The sequence below is a fragment of the Lolium rigidum genome, chromosome 3 (genome assembly GCF_022539505.1).
Source record: "Lolium rigidum isolate FL_2022 chromosome 3, APGP_CSIRO_Lrig_0.1, whole genome shotgun sequence".
Lineage (NCBI taxonomy): Eukaryota > Viridiplantae > Streptophyta > Magnoliopsida > Poales > Poaceae > Lolium > Lolium rigidum.
Genome location: NC_061510.1, coordinates 46424209 through 46447181, shown reverse-complemented (window position 1 = coordinate 46447181; position 22973 = coordinate 46424209). Strand labels below are relative to the sequence as shown.

General features: G+C 47.4%; 1 protein-coding gene across 1 annotated transcript; it reads right to left on the bottom strand.

The window, feature by feature from the left end:
* Positions 1-6282: 6282 nt before the first annotated feature.
* LOC124694771 (non-specific lipid transfer protein GPI-anchored 14-like) lies at positions 6283-7331 on the bottom strand (the record flags this gene model as incomplete). Its single annotated transcript, XM_047227723.1, has 3 exons — positions 6283-6443; positions 6543-6623; positions 7055-7331. Coding segments are annotated over 3 exons (519 nt in total), but the record flags the coding sequence as incomplete, so codon positions are not given.
* Positions 7332-22973: the final 15642 nt, after the last annotated feature.

The window sequence follows — 22973 nt, the reverse complement described above, 5'->3', positions numbered from 1 at the left end:
AAGTGCATCTCAAATGAAGATGGCATTGAAATTCTTAGAGATTCACCATGGTGATTACGGGCATCACGCCGCTCCCAGGTCCCTCGTTGTAAAAGATTTCCGGGGAGGATTTTCTGGCTAACAGCTAAAGCAGATGCTAATAAAATAGTCAAAACCTGTCGTGGCTTCCAGTATGCTGCACAACCAAAGGAGAGACGTCGACATGGGGGCCTAATGATGAATGGTGGATGTGGAACCCCTCAAGTACCGCTTCAGAGGACACCCCCAGCGAGGACGAAGATTTCGACAACTGATTAGTATGTGTGTGTCGAGTAATGGCAGTGTCGAGTCCGGGTGTCTAGCGGGTCATGTGTCGACCCAGTGTTAAGTGTTTTGTTCGTGTGTGGGCGTAGTTCTTTAAGTGTCTTGGTTTGTGTGTGGGTCTGGTTCTTTAAGTGTTTTGTTTCTTGTGTGGGTCTGGTTCTTTAAGTGTTTTGGTTCGTGTGTGGGTCTAGTTATTTAAGTGTTTTGGTTCGTTTTTTTTCGAAAAGGGGATATGACCCCAGCCTCTGCATCGTGATGATGCACACGGCCTTTATTAAAACTTCAACATCCAGTATAAATATTTAATACAAGTTCATGGATCACTCATGGTTGCAACATAAATCAACCATCTGAACATCAACTCTTGAAAACTAAGCCAACTAAGCATCCTGTAGTCGACTAGTGTGATACCAACCAGCCTGGGACAAGATATCCTGAGCGACCGTCTGGAGATGGGTGCATCCAGTATCCATAAGCACTCGCTGGTCTTGGGGGAGTAGTAACGCCCATTGTTGCACCCAGTGCACAACCATATGAAGTACCTGCAAAATATTAGAAGAATTTGATTTGTTAAACACAATATTATTTCTACATCTCCATATTGACCAGCACAAAGCCAATACACCAATGCGTATACGTTCTTTTGCTTTTTTGTCAACACCATTCAACCAGTTGCCAAACAAATTGGTAATATTAGTTGGAGGTGGGAGATTAAAGGCGAAATATACCATGCGCCAAACTAGTTTTGCAAAAGGGCAAGCTATGAAGAGATGTTCAACGGATTCTTGTGCACCACAAAAACAACACTTAGTACACCCCTTCCACTTCCTTTTCGCCAGATTATCTTTAGTTAATAACACTTTGTTATTAAGAAACCACATAAAAATCTTTATTTTGAGGGGAATTTTCAATTTCCATAGGTACTTCCGCAAGAAAGGCGTATGGCCATTCATACATACATAGATTTCACCGTAAATGATCCTGATGTTGTAAGATTCCAAATAAACTTATCAGGCTCATCATTAAGATTAACATCCATGAGTCTTCTACATAGATGCAACCATGCTGTCCACTTATTTCCAGTCAATGATCGCCTAAATTGTATGTTTAGAGGCACTTGAGCTAGTGTATCCGCGACCAGCACGTTCTTATGTTGCTCAATATGATATAAAGATGGATATTGCTGCGCTAAAGTCCTATCACCCAACCAAACATCTTCCCAAAATCTAGTAGTAGAACCATCACCCACCTTAAAATGGCCTCATGCAAGGAAAGCATCCTTCACTTGCATAAGCCCCTTCCAAAAAGGTGAGTCAGATGGTTTGGCTTGAACTTGAGATAATGTTTTTTGTGAGAGGTACTTATTATGTAACAACTCCTGCCATACCCCTTCCTCGTTCAACAATTTAAAAATCCATTTACTAAGGAGGCTTTTATTTTTTAAATCAAGCACTTCAATACCGAGACCTCCTTGATCTTTTGGCCTACATATTACATTCCACCTAGTTAGTCTATATTTCCTTTTTTCTTCATCTCCTTGCCAAAAAAATCTCGATCTATAGAAATCAAGTCTCTTCAGAACTCCTTTCGGAATTTGCAAGAAAGATAACATAAACATTGGCAAACTTGTCAAAACAGAATTGATCAAGACAAGTCTATCCCCATAGGATAATAGTTTGCCTTTCCAGCATCCCAATTTGCCTTCAAATCGAGTTTCTACCGGATACCAATCTGAATTTCTAAGTGTTTTGTAATGAATAGGAACTCCAAGATATCTAAACGGCAAGGATCCCACTTCACAACCAAAAATCCGAAACAAAATAATTCGCTCTTATGAAAATTAATTTTTAAACCCGAAAACTGTTCAAAGATGCACAATATTAATTTCATATTTAATGCCTTTTGTATATCTTGTTCCATAAACAAGATCGTATCATCCGCATACTGTAAAATGGAAATACCCCCCTCTACAAGGTGAGGGATTAAGCCTCCAACTTGGCCATCCGCCTTAGCCCTCTCAATCAGAATAGCCAACATATCGACAACAATGTTAAAAAGGATGGGTGAGAGAGGATCACCCTGTCTCAACCCCTTTCTAGTTTGAAAATAATGTCCGATATCGTCATTTACCTTGACCGCAACGCTTCCGTTTTGGACAAAATCTTTAATGAAACGACACCATTCACGCACAAAACCTTTCATTCTGAAAGTTTGTTGTAGAAATGACCATTTAACCTTATCATAAGCCTTTTCGAAATCAATCTTAAAAAGAACCCCATCCATTGTCTTTGAATGAATCTCATGAATAGTCTCATGTAAAATCACCACCCCTTCCAGGATATGTCTACCAGGCATAAAAGCAGTTTGAGTGGGTTTAATCACCTTAGAAGCAATCTCCGTGACTCTATTAGTTCCCACTTTAGTAAACACTTTAAAACTCACATTTAGCAAACAAATCGGCCTGTATTGCTGGATTTGGACCGCATTATCTTTTTTGGGTAGTAAAGTAATGATGCCATAGTTTAGTTTATATAGGGACAAATTCCCCGTATGTAACTCACTAAAAAGCGCCATTAGATCCTTCTTAGTTACCTCCCAAAATTTTTGATAAAATTCCGCTGGAAACCCATCGGGTGGTTCGTGTGTGGGTCTAGTTCAAGTTCTTAAGTGTATCGTGATTGTGTGTCTATTTCTTTAAATCCAATGTTGCACCCTTGGAAATCGAGCCTCGGAGGGTTGGAATGACCCAAAAAGTTGTGTGTGCACACATGGTATGTACACTAGCATGATTGGGTGTTGTTTGATCCAATTGCACCCCCGGGTGCGTCCGGATACACGCACATGCGCTGACGGCACTTAGGCAGTTCCATGACGTATAGTGTGTAACTCACAGGTGGGGTGAGCCGGAGGGAATATTGAGATATTATGGATCCATACTTGCCACCACATGTCCCCATGACCTAACCAAGCTCGAACGAAGGCACAATTCCACTGCGCACCGACGCATGCGTGTAGTCATTGTTGTAGACCGCGCGGTCAACGGATTAGGGTTTCCCTGGAAATCGAGGCTCGAAGGGTTGGAATAACCCAAAACGTTGTGTGTGCACACATGGTGTGTACACTAGCATGGTGGGGTGTTGTTTGATCCAATGTTGCACCCCGGGTGCGTCCGGCTACACGCACATGCGCTGACGGTACTTAGGCAGTTCCGGGATGTATATGGTGGAACTCCCCGGTGGGGTGGACCGGAGGGAATCTTGAGATAGTATGGATCTATCCTTGTCACCACATGTCCCCATGAACTAACCAAGCTCGAACGAAGGCACAATGTCACCATGGCACCGCCGCAGGGGTGTAGTCAATGTTCTAGAGCGCGCGGTCAACGGATTAGGGTTTCCCAAGAAATCGAGCCTCGGAGGGTTGGAATGACCCAAAAGGTTGTGTGTGCATACATGGTGTGTACACTAGCATGGTGGGGTGTTGGTTGATCCTATGTTGCACCCTCGGGTGCGTCCGGCTACACGCACATGTGCTGTCGGCACTTAGGCAGTTCCAGGACGTATATGGTGGAACTCCGCGGTGGGGTGAACCGGAGGGAATGTTGAGATAGTATGGATCCATCCTTGCCACCACATGTACTCATGAACTAAGCAAGCCCGAACGAAGGCATAATGCCACCGCGGCACCGCCGTAGGGGTGTAGTCAATGTTGTAGACCGCACGGTCAATGGATTAGGGTTTCCCTGGAAATCGAGGCTCGGAGGGTGGGAATGACCCAAAAAGTTGTGTGTGTACACATGGTGTGTACACTATCATGGTGGGGTGTTGTTTGATCCAATGTTGCACCCCCGAGTGCGTCCGGCTACACGCACATGCGCTGACAGCACTTAGGCAGTTCCAGGACGTATATGGTGGAACTCCGCGGTGGGGTGAACCAGAGGGAATCTTGAGATAGTATGGATCCATCCTTGCCACCACATGTCCCCATGACCTAACCAAGCTCGAACGAAGGCACAATGCCACCACGGCACCGCCGTAGGGGTGTAGTCAATGTTGTAGACCACACGGTCAACGGATTAGGGTTTCCCTGGAAATCGAGGCTCGGAGGAGGGTGTGAATGACCCAAAAAGTTGTGTGTGCACACATGGTGTGTACACTAGCATGGTGGGGTGTTGTTTGATCCAATGTTGCACCCCGAGTGCGTCCGGCTACACGCAGACGACACTTAGGCAGTTCCAGGACGGATATGGTGGAAATCCCGGTGGGGTGAACCAGAGGAAATCTTGAGATAGTATGGATCCATCCTTGCCACCTCATGTCCCCATGACCTAACCAAGCTCGAACGAAGGCACAATGCCATCGCGGCACCGCCGCAGGGGTGTAGTCAATGTTGTAGACCGCGCGTGGGCGAACCAGTGGACCCATTTTGGCCACATGAGTATATAAAAACTTTTATGTGAACCTATAATAATATATTTTACTATATTGGCGTGCATATGGTCGAGCCAGACCAAGTCCGGCTCACAGACATCCTCCTCCAACCCGTGCGTTCCTCATCCAACCCCGCGGCGCCGCCACCACCCTTTCCTCCCCCGGTCTCCATCTCCCTCCAAATCCCGTCGGCGCCGCCACCTCCTCCTCCAAATCCCGTCGGCGACGCCACCTCCTCCTCCCCTAGCCGCACTTCGCCCGCAGATCCCGCCGCTGCCGCACCTGCTCCTCCTCCTGGTGCACTCCGCTTCATATTCGGGCCTCCTCTGCCGTTTCCCGCCCTCCTCTCTCTCCTAAACGACTACTTATCCTTCCAGAATGCGCGCGTGGCATGGACGTCTTCGGGATGGTCTTTGCGCCACTACGCCATGAACTGCTCGTCCGCCTCGGTGATATCAATCCGCCGCTGACCATCGTTGTACCGCCGCGCTTCACCCTCTGAGCGAAGTAGCGGCTCAGGAGCGAGACTCTGGGCTTCCGTCAGAGACGTGACCTCCGGGAAGTTCATTTCATGGCGCGGCCGACCAAACATCCACGCCGCAACGTCGTATGCACGTGCAACAGCCTCCTTCGTGTAGAAGGTGCCGAGCCACACACGCGCACTACCGGCGGTGATTTCAGCCGCAAAATGGCTCGTAGGTCGCTGGAGAACGCCGGTGAAGCCCGTGTTGCTACGACGATGAGGAGACATCTCAACGGCAGCTGAGCTCAGAGGATTCTGTGGTGGTGTTGGAGGAGAGAAGTGATGAAGAGAGAAGTGTTGTTGGTGCTGTTGGAGGAGAAGACATGGCTATATATAGGGCGGCGAGGGGCTGAAACGGCGGAAATACTTGGCGGGAAGGAATGGGCGCGAGAACAATGGCGAGAAATCATGACGGGAAAGAAAGAGCGGGAGAGCACGAGCGGGAAAGGTTTGGCGGGAGAAATTGACGGGAAAGCTGTGCCGACGGCCCCTCACGACGTTATCGATGTCCCCACCAGGCGAATCTGTGCCGACGGCCGCCCTCGGCACAGCTGCGGGATGTGCCGACGACAAACTTGCGGCGATGGCGAAGCTGTGCCGACGGCTGATTTCATGAGCTGGCGTCGAGGCGGTCTGTGCCAACAGCCCCGACCTTTTGCCGTCGGCACCTTGGCGCATTCCCGTAGTGATATGGGCGTTCTGATCGATTCCCATATGGTATATGGTAGGTCCTCCACTTTTGTCGATCAAATGCATCGCTCTTCACTCATCATAGAAACATCAAACCAGGATCATATGAGACGAACAAGGAAACTAATTAGGGTCACCTAGGCACGCCTGATGCCATGCACAACAGAAACACAAGTTGCAGTACAAGTGTACAACGCCCACAGATCATACTACTACCACTACTACCTGTTACATAGTATTAGCAGTTCTCGTAAACTTCCTCAGCTGGGCATTACATTCTACAAATACAATCGCCGGTACGCGCTGCAGGTGTGGAGTGGACGGAGATGGTCGAACTTAGAAGGGGGCGGCCAGGACGTCCGCTGGTAGGAGCAGAGCAAGGTAGCCGGCCAGCAGCGCCGCCAGTGCGACGCCGGCGGTGGCTGTCGAGGTGGCGATGGCCCCGTTGGCGGCTTGCTGGGCGCGGGAGTTGGTCGTGGACGCCGTGTTGTCCTTGCCTGCGAGGATGTATAAGCCGGTGATTGTTCAGTCAGAATTCAGAGAGTAGCTGAAGTTGCAAACTAGGTGGCATGCATGTGTGGATTGTGGAGGCTCACCTGGAGTTGCAGCGGTGCCCTTTTCGCCGCCGGGGCTGAAGATGGCGGCGTCTTTCGAGTTCGGAGGTATGTGCAGCAGCTCTGCACACACACAAAAAATGTTGAGACTTACATTTAGCGACTCCATTGCTAGGTACAGCACAAAATCAGATAAACTAACCAAAGCTCCCGAAATAGATCAGCAATCTAACTGCATTTCTAATATCTACTCCGTACTTATTTGCTGCAAGTCGACGAGAAAGAAAAAACGCGTGCACCAGACAGCCCGGCACATGGATGGGACGTGACCGTCGCACGCACCCTGCGTGTCGGCGGTGTCGAAGTCGTGGCGCAGCCAATGGCCATGTCACGGGCCGCAACCAACAAACTACAGAGAATCTAGCTAGCATGCGGGCATATGCTAAGTACCATGTGGCGTATGAATGCAGGAAGTTAGGCACGGTAGCATTGTGGAACGCGAGACGGCGGCAGGTCGACGGCGACTCGGCGAGGTGCCGAGGTCATGTCAGTACCTGGGCAGTGGGAGACGTTGGCCTTGGTGGCGCCGCAGGCGGAGGGGAGGGCGAGGGCGAGGGAGGCGTTGATCTTGATGCCCAGGTTGGGGTCGTCCTTGTCCTTGACGAGCACGCAGAGGCACTTGGGGCTCTTCCCCAGCACCTGCCGCAGCCCGCCGCAGCAGTCCGGCGCCGGAGTCCGCGCCTCGCCCTGCACGTACTGCAGGCACGGCGCCAGCCCCACCAGCTGGTCCGTGCACTCGCTCCGGTCAGAGTTCATGTCCCCTCCCACTCCCACACACGCCGCCGCCGCCACCGCCACGAACGCCACCATCACCACCGCCGGCGCCATGACGCTGCCTTCTTTGCTTTGCTTGGGTTGGCTAAGCTAGCAGCTCTATATGTGCGTTGGAGATCGAGCTAGTGGAAGTGAAGTGACTGTGGAGTGAGCTGGTGGTGGGGTGAGGCCAGGCCGGCTGGGCCGCTGGGGTGGACAATTATAGCGAGCGGGGGCGGCCGGGGACGAGGCGGCGAAGGCGTGAAGCAGTGGGCGTGGCGTGCTCCATCGCACCACGTATACGGGGGCACGCTGTTCGGCACTTGACGCGTGCGTGGCTGATCAAGATTCTCAGCTCCGTAATAACTTCAAGAATTTGCATGCGATTCAGTGGGAAAACTGTAAATCCCATACATGCATATACTGTCACTGGAAAAGGGCTCGCGGAATCGAGCTCACATATGCATGTCTGCATGTTCAATTGTTCATACAGAGAGATCGATGAACAATCGATGCCGCAAATGTGAGGACTGGTATTACAGTGAAGTCCTTGACTACTCCCGCTCTGGCGCCGTGTTCCCGGCGTCAAATCCTCGTTCCGGCCGGCCACTGGCGACGGGGCCGCCTGGGAGCAAATTCATGGGGCCATCGATGCGCTCGATTTGATTTCTTGACGACATGCGGGCTGGGTAGATGGTGGCAGCAGAAGCCATTTACTTTGGCATTCATGCCGTGCCGGGGAACACTGCCACCGCCCACCACCGTGTCGCACACTCATGCAGCTGGTCTGGATGAATACAGCTCCATCCATGTGGAAGACCTGCGGACCAGCTGACACAAACCCACGGTAAGGAATTATTGTGGCTGCTGTCGTTCTTTTGTTGGATCTTGGTACAGCTGAAACATGTACAACGCCACCAGTAGTTAACCGTGCTTCCGTGCCAGTTAAGCTGCTTGCGTGCATGCTAGTGTTAACCCTACAAGTGCCCAGGGAACTTTCACTACGGCCCCGTTTGAAACGTAGGAACTCAAAATCGTAGGAATAGAAAAAAATGCAGGAATTGAGATAGCATGTAAACCCAATGAAAACTAAGAGCATCTCCAGTCGCGTCCCCCAAACAGCCCCCAAACCGCGCCGGATCGAGCGTTTGGGGGACGTGTTTTGTTCGTGCCGCGTTTGGGGGACGTCGCTCCCCAGCCGCGTCCCCCAAACGCCGCCCCCAATCAGAAATTCAAATAGATGCATTCAAAAGAGATCGTTCCCGCCGATTCCTCGCGATCGAGTAGCGGCGATCGATCAAAGTACCGGGCGCGCGATCATATTACGGACCGGTGGTGCATGCAAATTAGAAGAAGGGGAAGGGGTTGGGCGACGGCGTCGTATCCTCGAGTTGACGCAGGTCCGTCGAGCACGATGACCTCGTCGCGATCTGCCTGTTCTTGTGCATGGCTCGTCCGCTCCGTCGCCGACGCGAGGCCGACGCGAGTGTAGCGATGAAGACGCGTCGGCCTGCTCTTCGCTGCACTCTGCCGCTGCCGCTGCCAGGGCCGCCGCGTCCGCCGCCGCCATTTTGGCTTCGATGTCATCGAGGATCTGGCCTTTGAAGAAGTTGTGCGCCGCTCGCGTCCGGGGAGACATTCCGTCGACGTTCTCAGCAGGGACATGTCGTCCCTGCGTTTCTTGAGCTCCAGCTTCTCCTCTTGCCTCTTGAGCAGCTCGGCCCACCTTTGGTCGGCCTTCTTGTCGCGGGAGATAAAGGTCGAGGAGACGTCGGCGAGGCATTTCGTGATCGACGCCTGCGTCTTCTCAGACGACGCAGCGTCGGCCAAGGCGGCCTTGGCAGCCTTGTTGCCAGTAGGACGCCCTGTCGAAGTTGCCAGCGGCGCGTCCAGATCAATGGTGTCCTTCCCCTTGGACAGCGACAGGCGCGTCAACCGCCATTTCTCATTCACTTTGAGCTTCTATAGCAATGCATCAGCGCGAACGGCTTATGCCCATCCGAGTGCCTCGAGTACATATCCATGGCCCTATCAAACTAACCAAAGGAAGCAGAGTCATTTCATCGAACACAATGTAGACGCTACGGATTATGGAAGAAAGAGTCGTACCAGTTGGGCGACGTCGGCGCCGGCTGTCGCCTCCGGTCTCTAAGTCCGAGATGGTACCCATGGAAGGAGTTCACCGACGCCCGGATGATGGCCCATCGCGTCGACATTGCCTTCGGCTCCTCTTCATTGGCACTTTCACGGTAGTCGCTGTTGATCGGCTTGCGCTCATCGAACTCGGCCTTGATCCTCGCCCAATACTTCCCGCTTTTTGGTTGGCGCCGATGATGGAGTCATGGCTCACCGTCGCCCACGACTCGCACAGACAAAGATCTTCCAGAACCGTCCACTTCGGGCCTCGTGTGCCCGACGCCTTCTTCTTCTTCTTCTTCGTCCTCACGCCGTCCGCGTCTACCTCCACGAGATCATCGTCACCGGCACCCTTGTCGTCCTCTTCCTCGCCGCCCTCTTCGTCCTCATCGTCGTCCTCCTCGTCGTCCTCCACCCCGTCCTCTTCCTCGTCGTCCTCCTCCTCAACCCCGTCGTCCTCCTCAGCACCGGCGCTGTCGTATTCGAGCGGACCCCTGCGGCCGGTGAAAGGGCCGCCGTCCGGACCGGGTCCTGGCTCGCGCTGCTCGTACGCCGGGGAGTAGAGGTTGTTGGGGTTGAAGCCGCCGTGCGGCAGCGCATCCTGGTAGTGCGGCGACAAGTTAGGCGTCACGCACCCGGGAGTGCCGGAGGGGCCGTCGTTGTAGAAGGCAGATGACGACGGAGAGAAGACTCCCGGAACGTACACCGGCACGTTCGTACTATATGGGCTCGCGTTGGTGGCGGCGATACACCCGGCGCGCCGCCAGAGCCTTCTTCTCCAGCTCTGCCGCCCTCCGTCCTTTCCGCTCCGCCGTCGATAGCTTCCGGCGCAGGCAATCTTGCTGCCATTGATCGTCGGTCCATCCTTCAGGCTTCTTCTTCAAAGCCGGCGCCGTCCGCGGCCTCGCGAACGGCGCTGTCACCCCTTTCGTCCCATTGCCCGGCGGCTTCTTGGCCGCTTTCTTCGCCATCTTTTTGGGGGCTGTCGGTGGCGCCATGTGGAGAGGGTAGCGCCGGCGGGTGGACGGCGGGTGGACGGCGGGAGGGAGAAACAAATCGGCGGGATAGGAGAAATGAATCGGCGGCGGGATATGTTTTGGGAGGCCTGAAATGCGCGGCGGTATAGGCGCGATTTGGCGGGAGCGGCGGGATTTGGCGGGAGTGTGAGACGAATTTTCCCTGTGCCGCTGACGGGTCGGGCCCGCGTCGGTTCGCCTCGCTTTTCGTTGTGTCCGGCGTCCCCGGTGCGTCACCTGCGGGACGGGGACGGGCTCGGGGCGCCGGACACCGTATCGGGACGCGCCGGACAAAAAAGGGCTTTGGGGGACGCGGCTGGAACGCATTTTCTGTCCGGCGCGCCCCAAATCCCTTTGGGGGACGGTTTAGGGGACGCGACTGGAGATGCTCTAAGAAACGTCGTTTGGATGTTTCACAGGAAAACCACGAGAATCTTAGACACAAGGAGATGAAAACATGAGGTACGACCTCATGTTAGTTTGCCTCCAAATTCCTATAGAATAGCCTATTCCATAGGAATTTTAAAAGAATCTTGGATTCCTATTCATTTGTTCCAAACGATACAATACAGAGTTTTTCCTATAGGAATCCTAGCCTCCAAATTCCTACGGTTTTCTTTTGTTCCAGACAGGCCCTTCAAGTGCATTCCTTTCCACCGGGATACCCAAAACTGATCTCGACTATAAAATGTTAGAATATGTAATAGCAGGTTTACATTCTATGTGTTTGAGCTTCATACGGGCTGTGTATGTAGCCATATCTGTAAACTCTATATCTGTAAAACTTTGGCAATGTTCCGCCTAATATAACACGAAATCGTGACCGAGACAAAGGTGCACGTTACAGCCTATCGCTAATATGGTATCAGAGTGATCTTCTTCCCTGACCTAGCTGCCGCCGCCACTGCTATTCTCAGCCGCCGCCGCCGCCACAACCAAAACCTGCGCCACCGTTGCAGCTTCACTATTGCCGCCGTCGCGCCCTACAAACAATCCCTAGAAACACACGCAGAAACAAACCCGTCGCCGCCGCCGTTGCAGTTTTCAGCCGCCGCCGCCGCTGCATCACAAAACCTTCCTGCCGTTGTAGCAGTTCATCTGCTGCCTCCGCTGGACGGCAACATCTCCTAAACAACCCTCTTATGGTGCCCAGATAGACATCCACCGAAACCCTAGATTGCTTCTGTTTTCAGGTCGGCCATCATGAGTTCGTCGAGTTCATCCGGACTGTCAAGCTCTGCCCTCGCTGCTGCCTTGGGGGCACCTCCTGCTCAACAGCTGACACGCAACAATTTTCTCCTATGGAAGGCCCTTGTTCTTCCTGCCTTCCGCGGTGCAAATGTGATGACTCTTTTGGATGGTTCGGATCGAGCTCCTGCCAAAACTATTGAGGTTGAGGATTCTGAGAAGAACAAGGTTACAGTTCCGAACCCGGCATACATTGACTGGATGGCCAGAGATCAACCAGTGCTCCGTTTTCTCCTCAACGCTTTATCCCCGGATGTGTTGTCACATTTGCTTGAGGTGACATCCACTGCCGAGGCTTGGGCAGCTATCAATGCCATGTTCAAGACAGCGGCGCAACATCTTTGTTGTGAACTCAATGATACCAAGAAGTTGTCGCTACTGCTGATCAATACTGCACTAAGATGAGAGGCTTTGCTTCTGAATTGTCTGCCCTTGGAAGGCCAATTGAAGATGATGAGGTCATTGGCTATTTGTTGCATGGCCTCGACAAGGGCGGATACAATGCTCTCATCACCACTGTGAATGGCAATCCGGGTACATCACTTGATGAATTTTATGAACAACTGAGCTCTTATGCCATGCGCAATGGAGTTGAAGAGAATGGCTTGTTTGTCTCCTCTGCAAATCTTGCTCGTCGTGGTGACCAGCGTTCCCGCGCCCGTACTCCTCCGTCCCGTGGTCGCTCACCTCCTCCTCCTCGGGCTCGCAATCCTGATCGTGGCCCATACCGTGGTGGTGGTGGCTACCAAGATGATGACAACATGAACTGGCGTAGAGATGATGACAGGATTCGTGCAGAGATGATGGCCGCGGCAACTGGCGCCGTGACGACCGTCGAGGTGACAGTCGAGATGATCGCCGTGACAGGCATAGAGATGATGGTGGTGGTGATCGCTATCGATGTTCTGATGGACGCAGCTCAGATCGTGTCCCTGCTCGACGGAGTGTCAAATTTGCAAGAAACACGGCCACCCCGCAAATGCATGCTGGTGGCGCTATTCAGATGACAAGAAGGACGGAGATGATGGTGAGAAAGGAGCAAATCTTGCGTCATATGATGTTGATACAAATTGGTATACTGATACATGCGCTACTAACCACATCACTAGTGAACTGAACAAGCTTCTTATAGCCAACAAGTACCAAGGGCAAGATCGAGTTCGTACTGCTGAAGGTTCAGGTATGTCATATTGGTAATTCAAAATTCAGTTTTGCACACTCCTCATGGCTCCTTTGATCTAAATAATATCCTTCATGTTCCTAGTGCATCGAAAAATCTTTTATTCGTTCATCGATTTACCCTTGACAATCATATCTTTATTGAGTTTCATCCTTTCTTCTTTTTAATCAAGGATCAAGCAACTCGAATTACTCTGTTTAGGGGCCCCTGCTGGGGTGGTCTCTATCCCTTGGTGCCCATGTTCCATGAGACTTCCAAGCACGCCTTCATCACAATAAAGCCGTCATCCTCTACATGGCATCGCCGCTTAGGACATCCATTTTCATTTGTGGTTCAACAAGTTCTTAGGAGAATAAAATAGCTTACACCCCAGAAAGTACTCCATATGTTTGTGACTCTTGTCAGTTAGAAAAGAGCCACCTGTTACCATATCCCACTTCTTCTAGTGTTTCCGCTGCTCTTTTGGAGCAAGTCTTCTCTTATGTATGGGGCTCTGCTCCTCTTTCCGTGGGAAAACATGCATATTATGTAAGCTTCATCGATAATTTTAGTAAACTTGCATGGATCTATTTGCTTAAGAAACGTTCTGATGTTTATCAAGCCTTTCTTAATTATCAATAGTATGTTGAGCGTAAGTTTGATAGGAAAATTGTTACTATGCAAACTGATTGGGGAGGTGAATATGAGAAATTAAATGGTTTCTTTCAAAAAGTTGGCATTACACATCTTGTCTCTTGTCCTCATGCTCACCAACAAAATGGTTCAGCTGAAAGAAAACATCACCATATAGTCGAAGTTGGTCTTGCTTTGCTTGCCAATGCCTCCATGCCTCTCAAGTTCTTGGATGAAGCTTTTATAACTGCAACATTCCTCATCAATTTACTTCCTAGCAAAGTGCTTGACTTTGAAACTCCTACTGAACGGCTTCTTCATATCACCCCAAATTATGATGCTCTGAGGACGTTTGGTTCATCTCATGGCTATTGGGAACGAATCAAATCAGATGGTTCTATTTCTCAACCTTTCTGACTTGCTCCTCCGGAACCAAGGTCGAAAGGATTGAAAAAGTCAGTCATTCACAACCACTGATGAAGGATTCCTCGAAAAGTTAAGGATTAGTAGTTCTTTTTCGAAATTGGCCTAATCTTCATTCATATAACAAGCGGAAACTTGCTTTTCGTTCCACACGATGCGTTTTTATTGGTTATAGTTCTCGATCTCCATAAAGGTGTCAAATGCCTAGATATATCTATAGGTCATGTGTATATTTCTCGTGATGTTGTCTTTGATGAAAATGTCTTCCCATTTGCATCACTTCATCCCAATGCTGGTGCTCTCCTTAAAAAGGAAATTCTACTTCTTCCATCTTCCACATCCACCTCCCATGAGAGTGCACATAATTGCAATAACCATGTTGTACCTATTGTGTCTATTCCTAATGTGCTGCAGAAAGATGCAAGTTGAAGAAAATTTCAGCCAAAACAGTGAAGAAATCAGTGTTGAACATGCTGATGAACATCAGTCACAAAATGACGAAACTAACACAGAACACAGAGAGGATTTTCCTGAACATTCCTCTGATTTTGTTGATCCGGAGGCGACGCAGTTCGATGCAGATTCTCCTCATCAGGCGCCAGGAGCTTCAGCCAGTGGGCAGGCCTCGCCTGCCGTGTCTGTGCATGCTGGCCACACGCCCGCAAGCCCCCATGCACATGCACCCAGTTCCCCGTCGCCGCGTGTCGACTCTGGCTCTCCGCACGCATGCTCCCCAGGATCCCTATCGCTGCATGCTGGAGACTCGCCAGGCGAGGCAGATTCGGCAGGCAGCCTATCCCCTTCAGGATCTTCTATGGAGAGCCCAGGTGAGAGCTCTGGTGGGGGCGCTGCTGGGGGGAGAAAACTCAGAAAATTCGGATGGAAATTCAAATGCAAATTCTGGTGCTGGTGCTGTTTCACCACCTCCACCTTCACCACCTGGGGTTTGTACTCGACTACAGAGAGATATACGTTACAATACATAATCCAAAACAATATACTGATGGTACCGTTAGATATGGTATGTTGTCCTCTACAGGTGAACCACATACACTCATAGAAGCTCTAAATGATCCCAACTGGCACAAAGCTATGGAGGAAGAATACAATGCACTTCTTGATAACAAGACTTGGCACCTTGTCCCTTCGAGTAGAAACAAGAACTTGATTGATTGCAAATGGGTATACAGAATTAAGAAGAAGGCAGATGGCTGATACGTCTCCAACGTACCTATAATTTCTGATGTTCCATGCTTGTTTTATGACAATACTTACATGTTTTGCTTGCACTTTATAATGTTTTTATGCATTTTCCGGAACTAACCTATTAACGAGATGCCGAAGTGCCGCTTCCGTTTTCTCGCTGTTTTTGGTTCCGTAAAGGCTGTTCGGGCAATATTCTCTGAATTGGACGAAATCAACGCCAAACATCCTATTTTTCCCGGAAGCATCCGAACACCGAAGGAGAGTCGGAGGAGAGCCGGGGGCCACCACACAGGTGGGCCGCGCGGCCTACACCCCGGCCGCGCCGGCCTGGTGTGGGGCCACCCTGTCGCCCCTCCTGCGCCGCCTCTTCGCCTATTTAAGCCCTTTCGACCTAAAAACGCAGTACCACTTGACGAAACTCCAGAAAGACTCCAGGGGCGCCACCACCGTCGCGAAACTCCAATTCGGGGGATAGAACTCTCTGTTCTGGCACCCTGCCGGGACGGGGAAGTGCCCCCGGAAGCCATCTCCATCAACGCCATCGCCTCCATCATGCTCCGTGAGTAGTTCCCCCATGGACTACGGGTTCTAGCTGTAGCTAGTTGGTATTCTCTCCCCCATGTACTTCAATACAATGATCTCATGAGCTGCCTTACATGATTGAGATACATCTGATGTAATCGGTGTTGTGTTTGTCGGGATCCGATGGATTGTTACGTTATGATTGTCTATCTACAAAGTTTATGAAGTTATTGTTGCTGCAATCTTGTTGTGTTTAATGCTTGTCACTAGGGCCCGAGTGGCATGATCTTAGATTTAAGCTCTATACTTATTGCTTAGATTGTATTTACAAGTTGTATGCACATGTCACTGTCCGAAACCAAAGGCCCCGAAGTGACAGAAATCGGGACAACCGGAGGGGATGGCGGTGATGTGAGGATCACATGTTTTCACGGAGTGTTAATGCTTTGCTCCGGTGCTCTATTAAAAGGAGTACCTTAATTTCCAGTAGATTCCCTAGAGGCCCGGCTGCCACCGGCTGGTAGGACAAAAGATGTTGTACAAGTTTCTCATTGCGAGCACGTATGACTATATATGGAAAACATGCCTACATGATTAATGATCTTGATGTTCCGTCTTAATGCTATTTCAATCCTATCAATTGCCCGATTGTAATTTGTTCACCCAACACTTGTTATTGGAGAGTTGCCACTAGTGTAGATAGTCGGGAACCCCGGTCCATCTTTCATCATCATATACTCGTTCTACATGTCATTGGAAGTAGTATCAACTATCTTCCGGTGCCATTGCTCTCGTGTTACTATTACTCGTTGATGTGTTACTCGTTACTACTCGCTCTCATATCATCGCTACTTTCACATCACCCTCGTTACTAGTGCTTTTCCAGTGCAGCTGAATTGACAACTCGGCTTGTTAAGGCTTATAAGTATTCTTTACCTCCCCTTGTGTCGAATCAATAAATTGGGTTTTACTACCCGCGAAGACCGCTGCGATCCCCTATACTTGTGGGTCATCAAGACTATTTTCACGGCGCCGTTGCCGGGAGGCATAGCTCTACTCATAAGTTCACCTCGGGGAGTACACTCTACCTCTCTCTCTGTTTTTATTTTGTTTTATTTTGTTTTGCTTAGTTTACTTTTGTCTAGTTTATTTGTGTTTAGTTTATTTTTGTCTAGTATTATTTTGCTTAGTTTACTGTTGCTTAGTTTCTTTTTGTCTTGTTTTATTTTATACCCAAAAATCCATAAAAATTTGAAAAACCTAAAAATTAAAAACTGCTGTTATGGGAGAACCAACAACCTACTTGGAGCTTATAGAATGTTATAATAATTATAGAGAATCAAGAACTGGTAAAATAATGAGTGCTATGATAGAAAAATTGAATACAATTGCCAAAATCTTGCTTAAACGCCATGATATAAATTGTTGCTCTCAACAGGATACTAAACATCTTAAATTTCAATGTGGCTTTAGTGAGGAATTTTTAATTAAGAACTATAATCGGAATTGCTATATTCATTATGGGTTCGAAGAGGTAGAACAATTTGTCTTATTTATGGGAGCCTCCGAGATAGAATCCTTCATGGTTGAGAATTATGAAACTTGTGTTGTTTGTAAGGACCTTAAAGATTATGTCTCTACTATCCTTAATTCTTGCATAGAATGCTACAGTAGGAATCCTTATATCCTTGATTATAAAGAGAGACACATTAATGCACAAGAATGCACTCACAATTTGCAGGAACCGGTGGAAGAAGAAATTGATGAACCTGAAAGCTCATTGGATGAAAAGGAGGAGGAAATTGATGAACCTGAAAGCTTATTGGATGAAAAAGAAGAGGAGAGCGACGAACAAAAGGAGGAAGAATGGATTAGCTACCCATGCCAACCTTCTAATGAGAGTAACTCTTTATCTCTTACATTATTTGATTGTCCTCCATGCTTACCGAAAGAGGTTGAATGTCATGTTCCTGTGGATTCTCTTGAAATAGTACCTATGAGTAATACTTGTGAGAATGATTATGCTACTCGTTATTCATGATAATCCATGCTACTTTGATAAATCTTATGATAATGCTTTGTTTGTGCCCGATGTCGAAATGCATGGTACTAAAGAATTTTGCTTGGCAAATGTTTATGATAAAGCTCTAGATGATGGTCCTATGTTACTTGACAATATTAATTGTGCTACTAATGAAAATGGGATTGGAGAAGTATTGACTTTATTTAGGAGTCCCATATCTCTTGAGATTGATCAACTACCTTGTTATATTATTAATAAAAGTAAGTTTGAAAGTTTTAATTCCACTATTCTTGAACTTGATAAAAATTATGTGTTTGGAAATCATGAAAAGTATGCTGCATGTGATAGCTATATTGTTGAGTTTGTTCATGAAGCTACTGAAAATTATTATGAGAGAGTAAAATATGGTTGTAGAAATTGTCATGGTACTAATACACCTCTCTATATGCTGAAATTTTTGAAGTTATTCTTGTTTTATCTTCTTATGCTTATCACTTTGTTCTTCATGAATTTATTTGTGTACAATATTCCTTTGCATAGGAAGAATGTTAGACTTAAATGTGTTTTGGATTTGCCTCTTGATGCTCTCTTTTGCTTCAAATACTGTTTCTTGCGAGTGCATCATCGAAACTGCTGAGCCCATCTTAATGGCTATAAAGAAAGAACTTCTTGGGAGATAACCCATGAGTTATTTTGCTACAGTACTTTGTTTTATATTTGTGTCTTGGAAGTTGTTTACTACTGTAGCAACCTCTCCTTATCTTAGTTTTGTGTATTGTTGTGCCAAGTGAAGCCTCTAATCGAAGGTTGATACTAGATTTGGATTTCTGCGCAGAAACAGATTTCTATCTGTCACGAATCTGGGCTGTTTTCTCTTTAGGTAACTCAGAAAAATATGCCAATTTACGTGCGTGTTCCTCAGATATGTACGCAACTTTCATTAGTTTTGAGTTTTCTGATTTGAGCAACGGAAGTATTTATTCAAAATTCGTCTTTACTGGCTGTTCTGTTTTGGCAGATTCTGTCTCTGTTTTTTGCATTGTCTCTTGTGGACTTTAAGCGAGGTTTTCTAGACGTAGAGGGCTGTAGCTAATGTTTTATTGAGTTCTTGAAATGTGCCACTACAGGACCAAGGTGGATTCAAAAAAATTTGAGTACTAACCCCTATAATGAAGTTTATGAGAAGTTTGGTGTGAAGGAAGTTTTCAAGGGTCAAGAGAGGAGGATGATATATGATCAAGAAGAGTGAAAAGTCAAAGCTTGGGGATGCCCCCGTGGTTCATCCCTGCATATTTCAAGAAGACTCAAGCGTCTAAGCTTGGGGATGCCCAAGGCATCCCCTTCTTCATCAACTTATCAGGTTTCTTCTATTGAAACTATATTTTTATTCGGTCACATCTTATGTGCTTTACTTGGAGCGTCTGTGTGTTTATTTTTGTTTTGTTTATGTTTGAATAAATTCGGATCCTAGCAACCCTTGTGTGGGAGAGAGACACACTCCGCTTTTTCATAGGAACACTTGTTCTTCGTTTTACTTTTAATGTTCAATGATAAAAGTTGGAAGCTACAATACTTATTTGGTTGGAAAAGGAAAATGCCTAATATGTCTTGGATAATTTGACACTTGGCAATTGTTTTGAGCTCTCAAGTAGATCATGATTAAGTTTTTTCATGTAGTCTAAGCCTATTAGTGGAGAACTACCGTAAAGCTTGTTGAAATTGGTTTGCATAATTGATCTCTCTTAAGGTCTAGATATTTTCTGGTAAAAGTGTTTGAGCAACAAGGAAGACAGAGTGTAGAGTATTATAATGCTTGCAATATGTTCTTATGTAAGTTTTGTCTGTACTCAGTTCATACTTGTGTTTGCTTCAAATAACCTTGCTAGCCCAAAGCCTTGTACTCGAGGGGAATGCTTCTCGTGCATCCAAAACCTTGAGCCAAAACCTATGCCATGTGTGTCCACCATACCTACCTACTATGTGGTATTTCCTGCCATTTCAAAGTAAATTGCTTGAGTGCTACCTTTAAACAATTCAAAATGCTTCTCAATTTGTGTCAATGTTTAATAGCTCATGAGGAAGTATGTGGTGTTTATCTTTCAATCTTGTTGGGCAACTTTCACCAATGGACTAGTGGCTTCATCCGCTTATCCAATAATTTTGCAAAAAGAGCTGGCAATGGGATTCCCAGTCCCAAATTAATTAACCAAAATAGACACTCCTCCATGGTATGTGATTGTTGGACGGCACCCGAGGATTCGGTTAGCCATGGCTTGTGTAAGCAAAGGTTGGGAGGAGTGTCATCATAATGAAACTAAAATAAAAAAGGCACTCCTTCATGGTATGAGATTGTTGGAAGGCACCCGAGGATTCGGTTAGCCATGGTTTGTGAAAGAAAGGTTGGAAGGAGTGCCACCCAAAAATAAAAATAATTCATGGGAGCCGCTCTTTGAAGGTTTGTCTGGCAAGGGGGTTAGAGTGCCCACTACCATTCGTTGACAACAACAAACACCTCTCAAAACTTTACTTTTATGCTCTCTTTATGTTTTCAAAACCAAAGCTCTAGCACAAATATAGCAATCGATGCTTTCCTCTTTGAAGGGCCATTCTTTTACTTTATGTTGAGTCAGTTTACCTACTTCCTTCCATCTTAGAAGCAAACACTTGTGTCAACTGTGCGTTGATTCTTACATACTTGCATATTTGCATTCATCATATTGCTTTGTGTTGACAATTACCCATGAGATATGCATGTTACAAGTTGAAAGCAACCGCTGAAACTTATATCTTCCTTTGTGTTGCTTCGATGCCTTTACTTTGAATCTATTGCTTTATGAGTTAACTCTTGTGCAAGACTTTTGATGCTTGTCTTGAAAGTACTCTTCATGAAAAGTTTTGCTATATGTTATCTATTTGTTAGCAACTATAGATTATTGCCTTGAGTCACTTCATTCATCTCATGTGCTTTGTAATAGTATGATCAAGGTTATGTAAGTAGCATGTCACTACAGAAATTATTCTTTTTATCGTTTACCTACTCGAGGACGAGCAGGAACTAAGCTTGGGGATGCCGATACGTCTCCAACGTACCTATAATTTCGATGTTCCATGCTTGTTTTATGACAATACTTACATGTTTTGCTTGCACTTTATAATGTTTTTATGCATTTTCCGGAACTAACCTATTAACGAGATGCCGAAGTGCCGGTTCACGTTTTCTCGCTGTTTTTGGTTCCAGAAAGGCTGTTCGGGCAATATTCTCGGAATTGGACGAAATCAACGCCAAACATCCTATTTTTCCCGGAAGCATCCAGAACACCGAAGGAGAGTCGGAGGAGAGCCAGGGGGGCACCACACAGGTGGGCCGCGCGGCCTACACCCTGGCCGCGCCGGCCTGGTGTGGGGCCACCCTGTCGCCCCTCCTGCGTCGCCTCTTCGCCTATTTAAGCCCTTTTGACCTAAAAACGCAGTACCACTTGACGAAACTCCAGAAAGACTCCAGGGGCGCCGCCACCGTCGCGAAACTCCAATTCGGGGGACAGAACTCTCTGTTCCGGCACCCTGCCGGGACGGGGAAGTGCCCCCGGAAGCCATCTCCATCAACGCCATCGCCTCCATCATGCTCTGTGAGTAGTTCCCCCATGGACTACGGGTTCTAGCTGTAGCTAGTTGGTATTCTCTCCCCATGTACTTCAATACAATGATCTCATGAGCTGCCTTACATGATTGAGATACATCTGATGTAATCGGTGTTGTGTTTGTCGGGATCCGATGGATTGTTACGTTATGATTGTCTATCTACAAAGTTTATGAAGTTATTGTTGCTGCAATCTTGTTGTGTTTAATGCTTTTCACTAGGGTCCGAGTGGCATGATCTTAGATTTAAGCTCTATACTTATTGCTTAGATTGTATTTACAAGTTGTATGCACATGTCACTGTCCGGAACCAAAGGCCCCGAAGTGACAGAAATCGGGACAACCGGAGGGGATGGCGGTGATGTGAGGATCACATGTTTTCACGGAGTGTTAATGCTTTGCTCCGGTGCTCTATTAAAAGGAGTACCTTAATTTCCGATGAGATTCCCTAGAGGCCCGGCTGCCACCGAGCTGGTAGGACAAAAGATGTTGTACAAGTTTCTCATTGCGAGCACGTATGACTATATATGGAAAACATGCCTACATGATTAATGATCTTGATGTTACGTCTTAATGCTATTTCAATCCTATCAATTGCCCGACTGTAATTTGTTCACCCAACACTTGTTATTAGAGAGTTGCCACTAGTGTAGATAGCTGGGAACCCCGGTCCATCTTTCATCATCATATACTCGTTCTACATGTCATTGGAAGTAGTATCAACTATCTTCTGGTGCCATTGCTCTGTGTTACTATTACTCGCTGTCGTGTTACTGTTACTACTGCTCTCATATCACTGCTACTTTCACATCACCCCTGTTACTAGTGCTTTTCCAGTGTGCAGCTGAATTGACAACTCAGTTGTTAAGGCTTATAAGTATTCTTTACCTCCCCTTGTGTCGAATCAATAAATTGGGTTTTACTACCCGCGAAGACTGCTGCGATCCCCTATACTTGTGGGTCATCAATGGCTGACAGATATAAAGCAAGGTTGGTTGCAAAAGGTTTTAAGCAGAGGTATGACATTGATTATGAGGATACATTCAGCCCTGTAGTAAAAAAATTGGAACTATCAGAATTGTTTTGTCTCTTTCTGTTTCTTGTGGATGGATTTTACGGCAGCTAGATGTCAAGAATGTGTTTCTTCATGGTGTTCTGGAAGAGGAGGTATACATGAGACAACCTCCAGGTTTTGAAAACCCTCACGCTCCGCATCATATTTGCAAACTTGACAAAGCTTTATATGGTCTGAAACAAGCACCTCGAGCCTGGTATTCTAGACTGAGCTCTAAGCTATGTGAACTTGGGTTTACACCATCAAAGACTGACACCTCTTTGTTTCTTTTCAAAAAGTCATGTATCACTATTTTTGTTTTGATTTATGTTTATGACATCATAGTTACTGTCTCTTCTGATCATGCCATTACTGCTCTTCTTCGAGATTTAAATGTGAACTTTGCTATCAAGGATTTGGGTGACTTACATTTTTTCCTTGATATTGAAGTGAAAAGGATACACAATGGTCTACTTTTGACACAGGAAAAATATGCTAGAGAGTTACTTGACAGAGTTGGTATGCATGGTTGTAAGTCTGCTCCTACACCTCTTTCCTCTTGTGAACAGTTATCTCTCACAGATGGTACACATCTTGGTTCCGA